At 36.6% G+C, this 17,135-nt stretch overlaps 1 protein-coding gene across 1 annotated transcript; it reads left to right on the forward strand.

The window, feature by feature from the left end:
- The first annotated feature begins 3,007 nt into the window (after positions 1-3,007).
- LOC108671568 (glucose dehydrogenase [FAD, quinone]) lies at positions 3,008-16,485 on the forward strand. Its single transcript, XM_018159127.1, has 15 exons — positions 3,008-3,176; positions 5,274-5,482; positions 5,785-5,974; positions 6,821-6,955; positions 8,947-9,068; positions 9,571-9,627; positions 10,102-10,215; positions 10,401-10,557; positions 10,823-10,977; positions 11,256-11,430; positions 12,661-12,734; positions 13,459-13,610; positions 15,202-15,263; positions 15,436-15,542; positions 16,462-16,485. The coding sequence occupies exons 1-14, from the start codon at positions 3,050-3,052 to the stop codon at positions 15,510-15,512; spliced, it is 1,806 nt and encodes a 601-aa protein (XP_018014616.1). The 5' UTR covers positions 3,008-3,049; the 3' UTR covers positions 15,513-15,542; positions 16,462-16,485.
- The last annotated feature ends 650 nt before the right edge of the window (positions 16,486-17,135 follow it).

Consider the following 17,135-nt stretch of genomic DNA (forward strand, 5'->3'; position numbering starts at 1 on the left):
TACAATAATCGTTTGCACTCCGATGGTAATAGTTTGGGCACTGTCACTATATTGGTATAAGTCAGGTATCAGCGAGCTGACTCATCACAATAAACTGACAAGCAAATTGGATAAACCACGTGAACTTATGAACAAGAGATAATGAAATACGCTGTGGAAATTTCAGTAAAATATTATTAAAGAGTCTTACATGACGTCATTGAATGATAAGACAAGGAAACACGATGTGTTAATTGTATTCAATAAACAAACAGCGTAAATTCCTTGCTCATCGAATGCAATTAATGCACCATTGTTTGGACGTGTCGTTCGGTCCTACCTTCTACACAATTAGGCTGAATCATGGTATTCAATAGACTTATACTGATGTTTAATTGGCCCTTTAAACCTTGATGTGACGTAGAGTCCTTGTTCCCGTCGCCTCGAGATTCCTGTAAAAAAACTCAGCGTATAGCGATAAATTTGACTGTTCAATTGGAACGCAAGTTTAAAAATAGCCATTAATTGTAGGTAGTTATTGTAAAACCGTACATAATATGTACAGTAAACCAGAAAACTTGTTGACGCGGTTTACAGAAGGAATAATAATTATCATAATGAAAAACAGTGCAATTACCTGCTGCACATTTGCACACATTAAATGAAGCGCGAGCTGAACAATGAATGCTAGACGAACAGGAGGATCCTTCAACTTTTTATGCCAACGAACTAATTTATTCAAGTCAGTTATGTATAATATTGTCGTTGAATATCGGTCCACTTACTTATTGTGGATGTCTCGTTTATTCGTGTATTCTAATAAAATACATACCTGCTAAAGCATCGTTTCATAAGCTGGATGCCTATCCAATCATCCTCTCATCATTTGCCATCCTATCGTCATCTCATCATTTGTCATCCTATCATCATCTCATTATATCCTGCTCATCATTTGCATGCTGGATACATATCATCGTATCATCCCAGGCATTCAGAAGACAAGGTTAAATCCTAAATAAAAACCAGTCCGGAAAGTTACAGCACCTAATTTGGAAAACAAAAACGTTTTATTTACGTCGCCCAGAGTTCGGCCAGGGAGTGTTGGAATGCCTGACCATGTTTTGAACGAGCTAACTGAGTGCGCGAATTAAAATAAAGCTAAAACAAAATAAAGTATCACGGCTAATTTTAATCCGAGTTTATTGTTCAAGTCTGATTGCAGCAGTCTTGATATAGATATCTGTCATTGGCCCCACAGTCTGTCGGCTGTCACTCAAACACACATACATACACATAACTGTTTCCGATGTGACAAGAAAAGAAGTTAAATGACTGTGAAGCCACTGCCAATTTCAATTTATAATGTTCGGAGTTTCAATACTTATTTTCTAGAATTATTTCTGCTTATGATCGAATAAAATATATCTATGCTATAATGCTATAACTAGCGTTCTATGCTATAATTAGCGTTTCGCTGGCATTTGAGTTTAATCCGTACGCCTGAACCAGTCCCTCGACTCAATGTCGTCTTGCCGAGTTAGCTATAATTTTATGCAGTTTATTCTGCGCAGTTTGCACGCATCACTTTTCTCATGATGTACAATTGCGTTTAAAGCTGCGTACAATTTTCTAGCCTCTGCTCATCATTGCTTATCATGATGAAAAAATGTGCATGCATGAATAAAAATATTGCAGAGGGTCATCGACCAGAATAATTGAGTTGAAATATTAAATTCATTTCTTCATATTATTTTAATGTATTTTATATATTGGAACTGTCTCGCTTTCATATGTCGCGCGTGCATTGGAATTATTAAGGCACAGATTAAATTATTTGAAAAAACAATAAGTCTCGCATAGACCAAAAAACTTCAATACTTTCATACCAATATTACCTTGCTTTCGACAGCAGCTTCATCATGAGACAAAGGCTTGAAAATTTCCTAAACCCCATGCAAACACCCATGTGGCATTAGCAGCATTACAGGCTCGGGTGAGAGGAAATCTAACCGCGCTTGATGAATGATGTGATATACACATTTGTTAATTAGGACAAATTAGCGAACTTGCGTATTAAGTCGACCACGGCCATAATAGTTCATTCTAAACGAAAACGTAATACATTATATTCATGAACTTCTGAATGATTTTTATTTTAAATATTTCGCACTCCTGCTTCAAAGCATAGCCAATAATATTTACTGAGACCGAAAACATAGTTTTGATTCGTGATTACAGTAACATTTTCATTACAATATCTACTTCAGCAAAAATTTAGTGTACATTCTACCTATACACCAACACGTTAACTTTTTCATACTTTCGACAGTTAAGTAATTTGTTCTGTCAAACGCAATTAATTCGAAAATTAGCTTAGAATTAAGCACAAATTCTAGATTCTAAAAGAAAAATTCCGTTATGAACTCAATGGGTCACCACGCAGAAGTCGATAACAGAGGCTTGGAAGCTCATCTGTTCATCAGCGGATGACAATGACAATCCCACTTCGAACCTAAAATTCCCATTAATTTTTCGTTTTCAAACGAAAAGGTATAAGTTCATAAGTAAATCTTTATCGGATTTGATTTTCCTTCCAGGCAAGAATTGTAAATTCTTGTTTCAGGTGCATATAATATCCTAACACAAAAGTTATTATTTGTACATTTTCTTATAGCCTCTGTTAAATTTATTTACAGCGCAATCATTTTAACACATTCAAAAGAAAAACCAATGTATAATATAATAAAATTAACTTATGCAATTTTAGCCAGTTTTGCCCGGAAAGTTAGATCAGACCGGCTGGGTCTTCCCTTAAGAACAGGGAAAAAGTTGACAGTCTTCGCTCCCTATGTAAAGCTCGACTATAATAGTGCGCCGAATCCTGTGTAGTAGAAGAGTGTTGCTTTTTCTGTCATCCGAAAAACTTAACTACAGACCAGGAACGAGTAATCGAATTTCCACCTAGAACCAATTAAAAATTCACACGAGTAATCCTAAATTTAGATTTAAAAAAATACACTGACAGACTTTTTGAAAAGTTTTTAATTTGAATTGTCAGGAAATATTAAAAATGGTTACCAGTTTTTTAACTAACATTTTGGCGAAATTAACGGCTATAATTGCCGGAACTTCCATCCAGCCAGTACGATATCCATCGAGTGTCATGCCTGCGGATATAATTGTAGATTTTATAGTGGGTGAGTATTAGGGATCAACTGCTTATAGCAGCCTTATACTTGGGGACGATTTTATTAAATAGCAATATATTCATTATGAGTGAAAGTAAAGTTTCTGTGAAATGTTCTAAATGAAACTTTACTGAAACAATGTACGAGCGATATGGGATTGCACAGTTATCGGAAAAAGTTCAAAGACTGTGTATCATAGATACATTTTGCTGCGAATATTGGATCCTTGATTTGAAACTCTTGTACGGAGACGTACATTCACAGCCTGAATATAAAATGCACTCATTGGGCAGCTACAGCGCAAGCTGTAATTACTGTTTTAATTTTTAGACAAACATATTTAATTTTTTTTCGACAAAATAATTTGACGGAATCGAATGCTACGAGCCTGAAAATTATTATTATTCAACGTCAACGCTCTCCATCATTTCCTCGATAAATCTCCCAGTGTATCCATAATTCCCTTAATTTGGCAAGTTTGATGCAGTAGCCAGCGAGTTCGAGCGATCGAGTCAAAGGGCCCACTCAATGGGATAACGAACTTTTCACTTCTACTATACAGTCATCTGTGACACTCATATTTTATGTTCGTATTGGTGTCTATGAGATGTGCAGAATCTTAGGCGTAGATTATAAAAGACACGGGAAGTTTAGAGATATTTTAGCAGATACAATCACCTCTTACCTGTGGACTTACAGATTTATTCACTCTCTGTAAGTATATTACATCAATTTCCAGAATAGGCAAAACCGCACGAACTTTTCCTACTTGAGCGTGCGCAAAATAAATATAAATTATATAAATTCATTTAAATGTAATTATATAAATTCTATAAATTCACATAAATAGCTTAATTATACATTATAAAATAATTATTTGCGGAAACACTTCATTTTATTCTCGACTATATTGAGATACACTTCCTCTCACTTCCGTAAAAAGTTTAGCAGTGGCCTCATATATGTGGTCATTGATAGGCCGGTAAAAAGAAGTCAAACTACTGAATATAGCGGCAATGGGCTGAAATTATGGAGTGTTTTTATGTTTATTTTAGTGAATTACGCTTGATCACGTTCGACAGGACTAGTTTTTGCGGCGCCCAGTAAAGTTTTTCCTACAGTTTTTATAGCAAGAGAAATTGTACAACCACTTGGTCATTAGTGGAAAAAAAAGAGAATATTCATTCAAGTAAAACTTGATTATTGCTCCACAACTGTGAATATTGTAGTTTCAATGAAGTTGACAAACTATAACTTGAAAATGTAGACAAACTATTTACCAAACTTTTGATCAATCGTACATGACTGGACCTTCCAATCGTATATCCAGCTGAATTCACAGTAGAATATGCGACGGACATCACGCAACCAAATGCAATTCGGTGTCCTTTGGGCGACACAGTTCCTCTACTTTAACTTTTCAAGTTCTTTTTACCTTATGGTCGAGTTTCGTTTGAGGAACATTCACTAATTATAGGGTAACGTGGGGCAGCGCGCCCCCCACTTTTTTTAAACTTAATTTTTGATGAAGTTTTAATTGATACGAGGTGGTTCTTTGTTTTGTTTAAAGGTGCAACTAATGAGGAATGTATGATGTGAATTAGACGCCTATAGAGTTATTCAATTTTTAATGAAACACTATTTTGTAAAAAGTGTCAAAATGGGCCCATTGCCACACTTCATCCCAGTGAAACTGTCGACCGGCGGTAGAGAACACGGACCAATATCTGCCATACTTAGCGAGAAACCCGCTATGGGCCCGTGACCCGCAGTGGGCTCGCTGCCCCATGTTACCCTAACATTCATGTGCCTGCTTAGTTACTTTTAGTTTTCAGCTTTGTTATTGTCAATTACCAAGGGCAGGGTGGCCTATTGGTTACAGTTCAGAGTACCAGGATTGGAGTAGAGAGGTGCATGTTCGATCCCAGCTCTGTGCGCCAGTTTCTGGTCAGAATCGGCGAGAAGGCCGGGCGGTTAAGAAAAACAAAATTGGAGCAGTGAGTTGCGTATTCGAGACCGCAACAAGCTGGGAATGTTCTGCGATCTTAAGGAACGGCTCAATGAACGCTGAAGCCTCTATTGTCATTATTATTGTCAATTGTGCAGTTGGTTCCGGCTCGGCGGGCAGTGTAGTGGCGGGGCGACTCTCCGAGGTGCCGGAATGGGATGTGCTGGTGTTGGAGGCCGGAGGACAACCCCCGGCTTTTGCCAAAATTCCAGGCCTCAACTTTGGCGCCGAGTTTCCAAACTCGTCTTACACTTACGAATACAAGACGCCTCCTCAGAAATACTCCTCCAAATTTAGGATAAACCAAGTTAGAATTATTCCCGAGAAGTATTCCAGCGGATGTTTTATTTCTGATGAATTTTTGCATTTATAGGATGTGAATCTAAATTCGTGTAAAGTTGCCAGTTGTAGCTTCTAGCTTTAGAAAATATTTCTTAACTTAACAATTGAAACTAAGAATTGCACAGCGGGAAATAGAAGACGCATTTAGTGATGAAATAACATATTTTATCGTATCGACTCGATCATAAATAAATTTTATTTTTTTGTTATTGAATTGCAATCATAATTTTTTTTCTGGACTTGTTCATATCAAAATCGTCTTTTTAGGCAGTCGAGTACACGAGGGGGAAAGTGATTGGTGGAACAGGCACCATCAACCAGATGATGCATCATCGCGGCAATCCTCAGGATTACGGAAACTGGGCAGCGCAAGGCAATCCAGGCTGGGATTATGAAACTGTCCTGAAGTATTTCAAGAAATCCGAAGACTACCAGGGTCCTCTCAAGTCCCGAGATGGTGAGAAAACATCATTTCTCTTCATACTTAGTGGTGGACAATTTTGGTTTAACTCTGTCTTGTAAACTCGATTAGGAATTATAATCTTCGCGCAATATCAGAAACAAATATCGTAATGTTGCTAATAGCACTAAAGAAAATCATATCTTGGTAATCTTGGTACTTGTTTGGACATAGCAGTCCCAGGCCACGATGGATCGCCGCCTCTGATTATCGTTCATCCGCCCTCATTTGGGCCACCTGATGCACGATATTGTTGCTTGCTTCTCACCGCTGGTAGTGTTGCAGGGGAGGTCGATCTGGGATTGTGCCCAGGAAAACGTCCAGTTGTATCTTGAAGGTCTCCAGGGTGAAGTCTCCCTCTCTTAGATCCTTTGGTAGGACGTTGAACAGCCTTGGCCCTGCCACGGAAAGTGATCCTTCCCGCTGGGATTGAAATCTGACTGCGGATCTGTTACGTAATGGGGTTTGAACGTATAGTTTTGAACTATTTTTCAACTTGCTGCTACTTTCTTTACAGCTTAAACCAAATATTTATTTTTGTACGCGTCAGTGACCTTATTATGAAAAATTATGGCCGAAATGAAAATTGTGGAAAAGTTATTGCTTAAGCCTTATATGATTTTCAAAGCGATAACACTCTATCATGTAACAAAAAAAATAATAATACCGTTAATAATAACGAAATAATAATAATAATGATAATTATCATGATAATAATACAAATAATAATAATAATACCATTAATAATAATAATAACATTACATTCCGGGTTTTAATAATAAGCGGCAACACTTCTTCCTTCAATTGACGATAATGTTAATAATTATTTGGTTTTCTGTGCAGCGCCGTTCCGTGGGTTCGGGGGACCTCTTGGGGTGGAGAAAATTCCCTGGATGCCTCCAGCGGGGCGAGTGGCCATCGCAGCGGGCGAGGAGATGGGGCTGCGGGAGGTTGACTACAACACCGACACTAATATTGGTCAGTGATGCATGACCAATATTGGTCACTAATATTGGTTAGTGATACATGACTAATATGGGTCACTAATATTGGTTAGTGATGCATGACTAATATTGATCACTAATATTGGTCAGTGATATATGACCAATATTGGTTTGTGATACATGACTAATATGGGTCACTAATATTGGTCAGTGATACATGACTAATATTGGTCACTAATATTGGTCAGTGATGCATAACAATACTGACAAAATGAGCCCCAAAAATATAGGTAGGCTGCATATGTTTAGTATGCATCGTATATAGCCCCGAAAGTTATTGTGAAATAGTTTTGACCGAGTGACTAGGTTGTCACTCAAATCCTCGTTATAAATGGTCATGACTGTTTTATTATTAATTCATCATCAGAGAATACGCAAAAATAAAGTTTATGTTGAAATCTGAAATGTTCCAGTTTTAAAGGGGAGCGTCTAGGTGGAAAATCAACAGTATTGGCTTTTCCGGTTTTTAGTCTCATCTTAAAGCTGACATTCTGAGCTATCCAACGGTACCAACACCATCTCTGTACGTTGATTTACGCGTTCACGACACATCCCGAAAGGGAGGGGGGTGGGGAAGTTCTTAAACAAATAAGATAGGGGGAAATTAGCTGCCGAGCACTTAAATAGAGTGTTTGCTCGAGCTGCAGTTCAGTTACCCACCTGGCGTCGTGTGGGGTGGTGTGCATGCAGTCGCTCCCACCATCCTTGACTGGAATCAAGCTCCAGTAACGTTTAGTTTCGTATCCCTGCTACATTGAGTGCCTATTGCCATGCGCGCGGGACTGTCGCGTTCTCCTGAACATTCACATTTATTGTCACGGCAAACCTATCTCCTCCTAGAGTTTTAAAGCTAAAGCAATGAGACATATACCATTCGATTCGCAATTAAAATATCTAGAGATTGGTAGTAGTTTTTTTTTCAATTTCGTTATAGTTTTGGAAATATTTTGAAAGGGGAAAATCGAAAAATTTTCGAAAATTTTGCTAAAAATGCTCTCCCATCCACAAAAATTCGTAAAAGAAACTACGACGAATTGATAGATCTTGTCCTTACGCATCGAATGATATGCGTCTCGATGTTGTAGCTTCAAAATCCTGGGAAGAGATTGATTTCTATATAGTGCCCTCTTTTTTGCCGTTTTCTAAGAATTGCACGTTTTCTTTCATTTTTCGAAAAATTGACACGAACAAAAAAGTCTTTGAATTCTGTTTTAAATAGGTGTACCAAGTTTCAAAGAGATCCGTCCGTAAATAAAAAAGTTTTTTCACCACATAGACGCTCCCCTTATTAAATATAACCTTGAACACATATAACCATTAGTTTTAATTATAAAATGATCAATTAACATGAACTTAAATAATTTAAAAAGCTAGAAAATAAATAAATAAAATATAATTAAATTTATCCATGTAGGTAATAGGTATAATGAAAGAATTAGATTCAGAAACAATCTTGAAGACATTGCAGAATGTATTGTGAAGGAGGATAAAATGGGTGACAAAGTTCCCCAAACTTTGTAGCCCAAGATTCATGAACTGGAAATCCAGTTCACCGCGTTCGATTCACACACAACTTCGCGTTGCAGCCCAAGTCACAGCTCAACAGTTGTATAGTCACACAGCTTGGTATAGTCCTATATCCGATCATTCTATGATCAATCAACAATCGATGACCAGACGCTGTGGACAAAATATCATTTTTTGACACACTCAAAAAGGAGCAGATTCAGTTTCGGGATTTAAAATTCAAATTTTTTGCTTGTATCGCTGCTTGTTAATCCAAAAAGTTTTTTATAAGCAAAAATACTCACAACATTCGTAGAAGCTCGGCAAGTGTTTAGTAGGTATCTGTGAGTTTGAATCAATTAGTTATAATGTTGAACTACACTATCACGCAAGTTTCTTTAACAAGCTATGATATCATATTTTTCACATCATCTCGTTCTTTTTTGCATCACTTTGCAGGCAGTTCCGTTTTCCAACTCGCGATCAAGAACCGCGAGCGAATGTCATCAGCCGACGCGTTTCTGTTGCCAGGCCTACGTCGTCGAAACCTCAAGTTACAAACCAACTCACAAGTGATAGAGGTGAGGAACTTGGCCAAATTTATGTCTTCCAACGTATATCGAACAAGATTTTATGTTTAGTTACGCGTATACATATCGGGTTTTGTTATGCCATATATAAGCCAACGATGGTTTCTATTGATTCTGTAATAACGAAAGGGAGTTTTAATGATCGATAGGTTTCATGTTCTCTGACACGTTTATTCAGTGATCAGTATTTACTCCGTTTCCTATAAATTTTTCTCTCACCATTGATTGTGATTGCGTTTTTCCAATTTTGAAACTGATGATGGTGCTGGTCTCAAAGACGTTTTCGATTTTCGATGATGATATGGTAAATTTACTCGGCGTTTCGGTTCTCAAATTTTGCAAAAATTCAGTCCTTCAATTTTGACCGCTCTGGCAAGTCAAGGGCTCGTGGATAAAAATCACGAAACGGGATTTACTAATGCAGATGAACATTCAACATAAACAATATCATAATGGATGAAATTATGAATGAAACAATTTCCTTTTTTGACAGATCATCTTGAACGCAGACAACAAGGCTATTGGAGTGAAATATGTTCACAATCACAAGGTGAATATCTTTATAATTTTTCTCTTTATTGGCTTGCAGAAAACAGTTGTCTTATTCTACTCGAGAACGAAAAAGCACGGCTTTCCGTATCTAACAGCTCATTTATTTAATTACATATGTGAGAACGACCAAAAATGATGTACAAGCGATACCTAAGATATAAAATTTATAAACAACTAATTGATTCGATTTGAAATGCGTTCAAGAACAAAAAGTATAAATGATCAGGCTTATTTACGTTGATGAAAAAGTGAGTTTACTTATTTACTTTTTAAAATCATAGCTAGCAGCGCATAAAGCATTGCCTCAAAAAGGAAAATCTAGTTGGGCTACTCATAGGTTCTAATCGTTTCATCACGCACAATAAGGTAAGAGTGACTGAAAAAGTATAAAATCATATTCAGTGGATTCAAATTTCAGTACGCAATAGTTCTTTTTACTTGTTGTAGTAATAGCTCATTTATAAATCATCAGGTGAAGCGAGCGTTCGCACAACGAGAAGTGATCATATCAGCAGGTGCTGCTGATTCTCCCAAGCTGCTGATGCTGTCAGGGATTGGACCTAAGGAACACTTGGAAAAGTTAGGGGTAAATAAAGCATTGTAAAAAATTGCTAATTTCCTTGTAATGCAGAAGATGCAAGTAGAATCAATTCCGTTGCACATTCTATCAATAAATTGTAGTTATCTCTACTAGTTAAGAGTTATAGTGTCATCATAGAATTAATTTATTACGAGTATTTTATAGTGACAAAATTTCGCTTTGTATTGCAGATCAAATCTCGAGTCAACCTGCCAGGAGTTGGACAAAATTACCAAGACCACGTCATGGTCTATGGAATAAGTTGGACCATTCATCCCAACGTCTCGTCTTCAATTTTTTCCCGTATTGGAATAAAAGCCATGCTGAACTATAAAGAAAGGAGATCAGGTGACAGCATCAGTGTGGCGACTAATTCTACAATAATTTGCGGATGCAAAGCGACCGTTTCGACCAGAATTTTAGAGCACAAGGCGACTGATTTGACAATAATTAACGGATATATAGCCACCAATTCGAGCCCTGGACGAATCAATGGTGGCCTTTCTGTTGTACTATCTTCAAAAGCTTCTGAAGATATTTATATCTCAACCAATAATTGTTAAACTTATTCGATGTTCGATGACGATAAAACAATCACTTGTTCGGTTGACAGGACCGTTGGCCTCTCCTCTCGGAGTTTGCGCTTTGTACCACCTGAACATCGGCAGCCCTCAGGAGCCTCATGTTCCGGACACTCAAATCAACATGGGCTGCGCACTGGAAGGCCAGGATTACGGGCTCATGGCCCTCTCAGGATACCAGCAATCGGTTCGTCTTGGATAATTTCATTTCAAAATTATTTTAAAACAATTATTTTCCCAACTTGATTCATCTGACGCTTGTGAATTAGACGCATTAAAAAACCCATCATGTAGACAAATTAGTCTGCCAATGTCAATTCTAAGACGAACAAAAAAGTGACAAATACAGAAGTGTACGTAGAGTGACTTGTTAAAGCTTAATACTTCGCAATTACTTCAAAATTCATGTTAAACAAAGTGCACAAGGTAATTACCCGAGATTTATCAACTCATGGTATTTTTTAGGTTCGAGATTATTATCGGCCCGTTTTCGGGAGAGATGGATTCTCAATGATCCCAATGCTCGCCAGACCCAAGAGTGTTGGTTCGATAACGCTCAGGTCGAGGAACCCGCTTGACCCGCCCATCGTTGATCCCAACTGCCTAAGTCATCCCGATGATCTTTCTCTTATGATCAAAGGTAAGTAAGGGAAACTATTGGTGAAGGCATTTCTTTCATCATTCTTTAATTTTATAAGAGACACTTTGATGCGTGAATTATGGAAATAGTGATTCTTGGTTACAGATACTATAGAAAGATAGATATGGTGGCAGATGGATTTGAATAGATTGATTTACGAATGCTTGGACCCAGGTTCTGATAGTCAGCACAGTTATAAACACTTTTTTATAGAGTATAGACAGGGCAGGTATGCAATTCACAGATACGAGAGTCGACTTGAATTTCGTCATGATTATGATGCCTTCTCGAGATTGACTGCCTGAAGTAGGTAGGTTGGACCAAACTAAACTACTATATATGCACTGGCTATATGGGCTCAAGTCGTGTTTAACTGTCGGGATAACGTGAGGCTCCCGAAAATGATAATTAAGTCATAACTAGGGTCGAATGATTTTTAAGCTCGAAGAACGCGCTCTTTTTGAGCAACTGATCATCTATTTGCGGGCTTTTGTAAAGCATCCGTTTTCGAGTCTCAGCACGTTTTGTTTAGGGAGTAGGAGTTATAGGAGTAGGAACAGAAGTAATAAAATTAAAGTGAAATTTGTTTTCATTTTAGTGTAAGAGAAGACATAGTCAAGTTCGACCAGTCTAATTTGCCGTCATCATTATTTACACATATTATTAGTGGATCCCTGCCCAGTCAATCGCCAATGTGGGCAAGGCTTGTCAATTAGTGTGGGTTACTGCATAACGCGGAAGATCCGACCACTCGAAAATTTGGAAGTCGAATTTCCCTGAATTTGATTTCCCTGTATTTCGAATTTCCCTGAGGCCAAGAAAACTATTTCAGTTGATGAGCGACTTTGCCTGTGTGTTACCAGAAAATATGATATTGAGCAAATTTGCAAATTATCATTGATAGAATGAAGGATGTAATATGTAGGGACCGAACCTTGCGGCAGTCTAGATAATGAATAACAGAGTGACTTCCATTAAAACAGTAAAAATTAAAAATATAATTTATTTTTTATTTTCTAAAAAAGACCAGAAACACAGTAAAATCTTCACTGTTTTAATATTTAAGGCCGATATTTTATCTTTTACCAGCTTCTGCCAATAATTCCGCATATCTATCTCTCTCATCAAAATAAGGTCAACTCAAAATAGTCATATATTATCATTTTAAACCTAACAGACATCATGCTTACCATATCTATGTTTATTCACAAATTAATTCAATATTTACAGCAGCCAAAGCGTCTCGCAAACTGGGTAATGCGAAGGCCTTCCGTCGAGCGCTCGGGGCTGAGCCTTTCCGTGATGTGAGTACCCACTTAAATTTCCTGTCTAAGTCATTTTATGGTATTGAAGAATCTTTTAATTTAAATATACTTCTAATGGCATTCCTACAACATGCTTCATTGATACCCTAAACATAGATATTCCTTTCTTGCTTAAGTTTTTAGCATAAAGATTTCGTAACAATAATTTCTGTAAGAAAGTGCTATGGGCCGCATTGATAGCGTATCTATTAATGAATCGAGGCAAAGTTTCAATAAAATATTCAGGTGTTCTCAATAATAAGACAAAAATTCCTGGAAAACGGTGTTAAAAAATACAGGATTAATCGCTAATCAGTTGGCGTGTAATAATTTTTGGGTAAAGAATCTATAGATGACTAATGACAGGGATTAAGTTATGTCATTCGTCCAAAAAACAACCGAAGAAGGGCTGTAAACAGTTTTTATTTAACGGCTTAACCATCAGGTTTTCTTAGAAGATCGTTGACATTTTTTATGTATTGAGTTTCCTGCGGCGCAATTTTGTTCTAATATTATAACTCAATTATCACAACTTATTCAAGCAAAATTATAGGCTCATTATGCGTGACCAAGGTTGAAGTGGAACAAACCTTGCTCCTTAATTTTGTAACACATCAAATCCTAATGAACTCTTCGTAGCACGAATTTTATTCTCCTTTTATAAAAAGACTTTCGTCGCCGTCCTTACACGAATGAATCATAAATTGCCCGGTTTTTCCTTCAGCCGATTCCTGACTGCGCGCATTTCGAGTTCGAGTCTGACGACTACTGGCGCTGCTTCGTCGTCGGGATGAGCACAGTCACTGCTCATATGACCGGCACCTGCAAGATGGCTCCCGACTCTGACCCCATGGCAGTTGTGACGCCAAGACTTAAGTAAGATCAATTGAAGTTAGTACCCCTTCACTATAGTATAATATAAAATAATATAATATAATTTAATATTATATTATATAAAATAATATAATATTATATTATATTGCAATTACCAGGGACTTGGTATGGGACAGTGGAAGCAAGCTATATACTCGGGTAATAACTGCGATGAGGCGTTTTGGGCAGGACTGGAAACAACTTTATCACGATTCTTGCCTCCCGAATCAGGCTCGTGAAATTTCACGAAGACGATCTGTGATTTTTAGCTAAAAGTTTTCCCCAAGAAAATTGTTTGAATTGAATCAAGTTCAAAAAAGAATTGACTTGAATCAAGTAAAGTTTAACAAGTGTTGAGAATATGATAGCCTCAATTAGCTGGAACACCAATTAAATTATAACTTACACATTATATTATTAGTACATGATATCTTCTGAAAAAGTTTAAAAGGAATATGCACCATTTAAACAAAATAAGTACTTTTGTTGGTATAAACTGATAATTAAAAATAAATTCTGATAGGATGAAATTCATAATAATCTCACTTGATGAATATTTATCTATAATCTTATTTGGGACACTTTTCATTAGATGGAAGATCAAGTGTGGGCTAAAATTAATGCGTTTTCGACCTTTAATAATTTCAAATTGATATTATGTAACATCGAATTGAATCAACTTGAACCAATCACAACATCGACGTTGAGATTTATTTAGCTCTACAATCAAATAACTTGCTAGAAATTAGTTTCAACAAGACATGAGTTTAACAAAAAATATTTGACTTTCATCTCATTTAGGGCATCATGGGGTAAAAATATTCCCATGTTATAATACTGAGTAAATTAGTAATAAAAAGATTGTTATTAATGCATGGAAAATAGATCCAAACGTTTTACTAATAATTTTTGGGCCAATGTATGTACATCAATGCAAAAGTACATTGACACCACATCTGTACGACTATGTTCATTAGGTCTAGCATGAATCAGGTCTCTTCGGTTATTAATAATACATGAATTTTTTATAAGTTTGTTTTGGAAGTGAATAAATTAAGCATTCATATCTGGCACAGCAGGTATTTTTCATAACAAGTCAAACAATCCTAAATTCAGCTAAACAATAACATTTCAACACGGGTGGTTAATGGCCAGAGAATTCGTCAATTTAAATTTTCAGGGTCGAACAATATTCTTCAGATGACATTAGCTGATCAAAATGCAGATTCAAGGGAGTAATATCAATTTATTAACGACGTTTCGAATGTAACAACATTCATTTTCAAGTTACAGGAAGCAATTTTTTTTTCTTGTTGTGTCCTATTTACTTGTATCATGTACTTATTTCCATCAAAATTTCTGTATTCAATGCTTCCTGTAACTTGAAAATGAATGTTGTTACATTCGAAACGTCGTTAACAAATTGATATTACTCCCTTGAATCTGCATTTTGATCAGCTAATGTCATGTGAAGAATATTGTTCGACCCTGAAAATTTAAATTGGCGAATTCTCTGGCCATTAACCACCCGTGTTGAAACAAGCTTATTCTGCCTTCTGATACGAACAATAATATTTATGTACATATTTTTCAGTGTACGAGGTGTCAAGAATCTACGAGTCATCGACGCGTCCATAATGCCCTCTATTACATCAGGTAATCAACATCTAAATTATAAATTAATTCTTGAATGTTTAACAATCGGCAAATATAGGACTCAAAAGCTGGCAAAGTTTAAATAGGTTATGAAATTTTGAAAGTATCGCTCATAAATTTTTATCGAATATCATTTTCTCATGACTTCTCTTTGCGTTTTAATTCATACCAGGCAATACGAACGCCCCCACGGTCATGATTGCTGAGAGAGCAGCTGACCTCATCAAGGAAGATTACGGCAAGATCTGAGGCCATACTTTCAAAACTCGCTAAGTGAACGTAAGTACTTACGCTCTATTTTCTTGTTTATCATTGGTGGATTTTGCTTGAAGGACCGTCAATGATTGGCTGATGAACTTACGATCTCTTAACTTTATTTGAAAGTATAGGCCCTGATTGTCCAGCTTCAAATTTATCTGCAGTCCATGTTGACTTTAAGGTTGAAAATTCAGATGTGTTTCTTTAATAGTCATCCAGATTCAGATTGATTTCATTATCGAAATAAAATTCCTCCGGACATGGAAATAATTTTAGCTGGATGCTTCTGACGGTATTGCTTCATTTTGCGACTGTGAGTCACTATGAGTGATTCTAAGAAGTAATATTGACTCTCAATTGTGATATTTCAGAAAACAAATCTCGGTCTTATTTTTTTGCCATTGCAGTATAAGTTTACATGAATAATGGAATTTTTTCTACCTTGTGCTTTTAGTTGATTATTGAGTGCGTTTTATTATTGGTTCCGGCAATGAGCTAAAATTTCTTTATTGATAATGGGTTAGGATAAATAGTGAACTCGAAATTACTCCTTAATTAAGAATTCCCATCTTGAGCTCGAAAATGCTTATTATTTAAAAATTCATATATAGATCGTATGCAAGTAATAAAATCATTATTATTTTTAAATCACAAGCTCACCAAGAATTTGATTGCAAAGAAAATGCCATGCCTTGTCATTAACGTCGATGCCCATGACCATAGAAATAAATCTGTTATTTATTATTTAACCGTTTTGTCGCTCATTGATATTAAGCAGGTTTCGTTGAAGACCAGATAATTTGTTCTATTGAAAATTTTCTTATTATTTTTTCCAATTTATCAACAATATATTTTTCGTTTGCACTGGTAAATCGAAAATCAGGGTACCGATGGACATTTTTATTTCGTTAACCACGTTTCGAATGTATCCATCTTCCAGCACCATACGAGTGATGGTCTCGTTGTGGGCCTGATCTGGTGGTTCCTTGGTCCACCAGACTGAAGGTGGCACGTGAGACGTGCCGCCTTCAACCTTCAAGGTTCACCTTCAAGTCTACAACCTTCTCTATTGCAGAAAAATTTATAGACTACATTGGTCTCGTGGAAACTCCCGGTTTTTTTTTTGCCTGGTTAATGTTCCTTACAAGATTTTGGATTTTCTTGATTTTATAGCAGATCAGTAGTTTAATTTTATTATTAGTTACGCTTACGATATTGTTGTGAACGATGGATTGAAGTATTCATCTGCTTTATAACCGCTGGTCATTTGATTCTCTTAGCAGATGGTTGTGCTGTTTGCGTTAGTCTCTGTTTCGTTATTGAGTCTCTATGAGTCTTGTAGCTTGATAATGAATGATCGATATATTCGGAACATATATATATCACTTTGGACTGCCTGATTTTCGTGCGGTCTCTTGCCTTATTCATCTTCTTCAAATTCTTCTTTTCCTTAGGAGAAGTGATTACGCCGATGGCTCGAGGAAAATCTCCATCCTGATGTTCGTAAAGATCCTCTCAAGCCTATGATTTTTATTTGTAATTTACACTCACTACATTCAATTTGAACTTTGCACATTGTCCTCATGTGCCTATTCTGACTAAAATGTAATTAGA

This window comes from Hyalella azteca, unplaced genomic scaffold (assembly GCF_000764305.2).
Source record: "Hyalella azteca isolate HAZT.00-mixed unplaced genomic scaffold, Hazt_2.0.2 contig11868, whole genome shotgun sequence".
Taxonomy (NCBI): Eukaryota; Metazoa; Arthropoda; class Malacostraca; order Amphipoda; family Hyalellidae; genus Hyalella; species Hyalella azteca.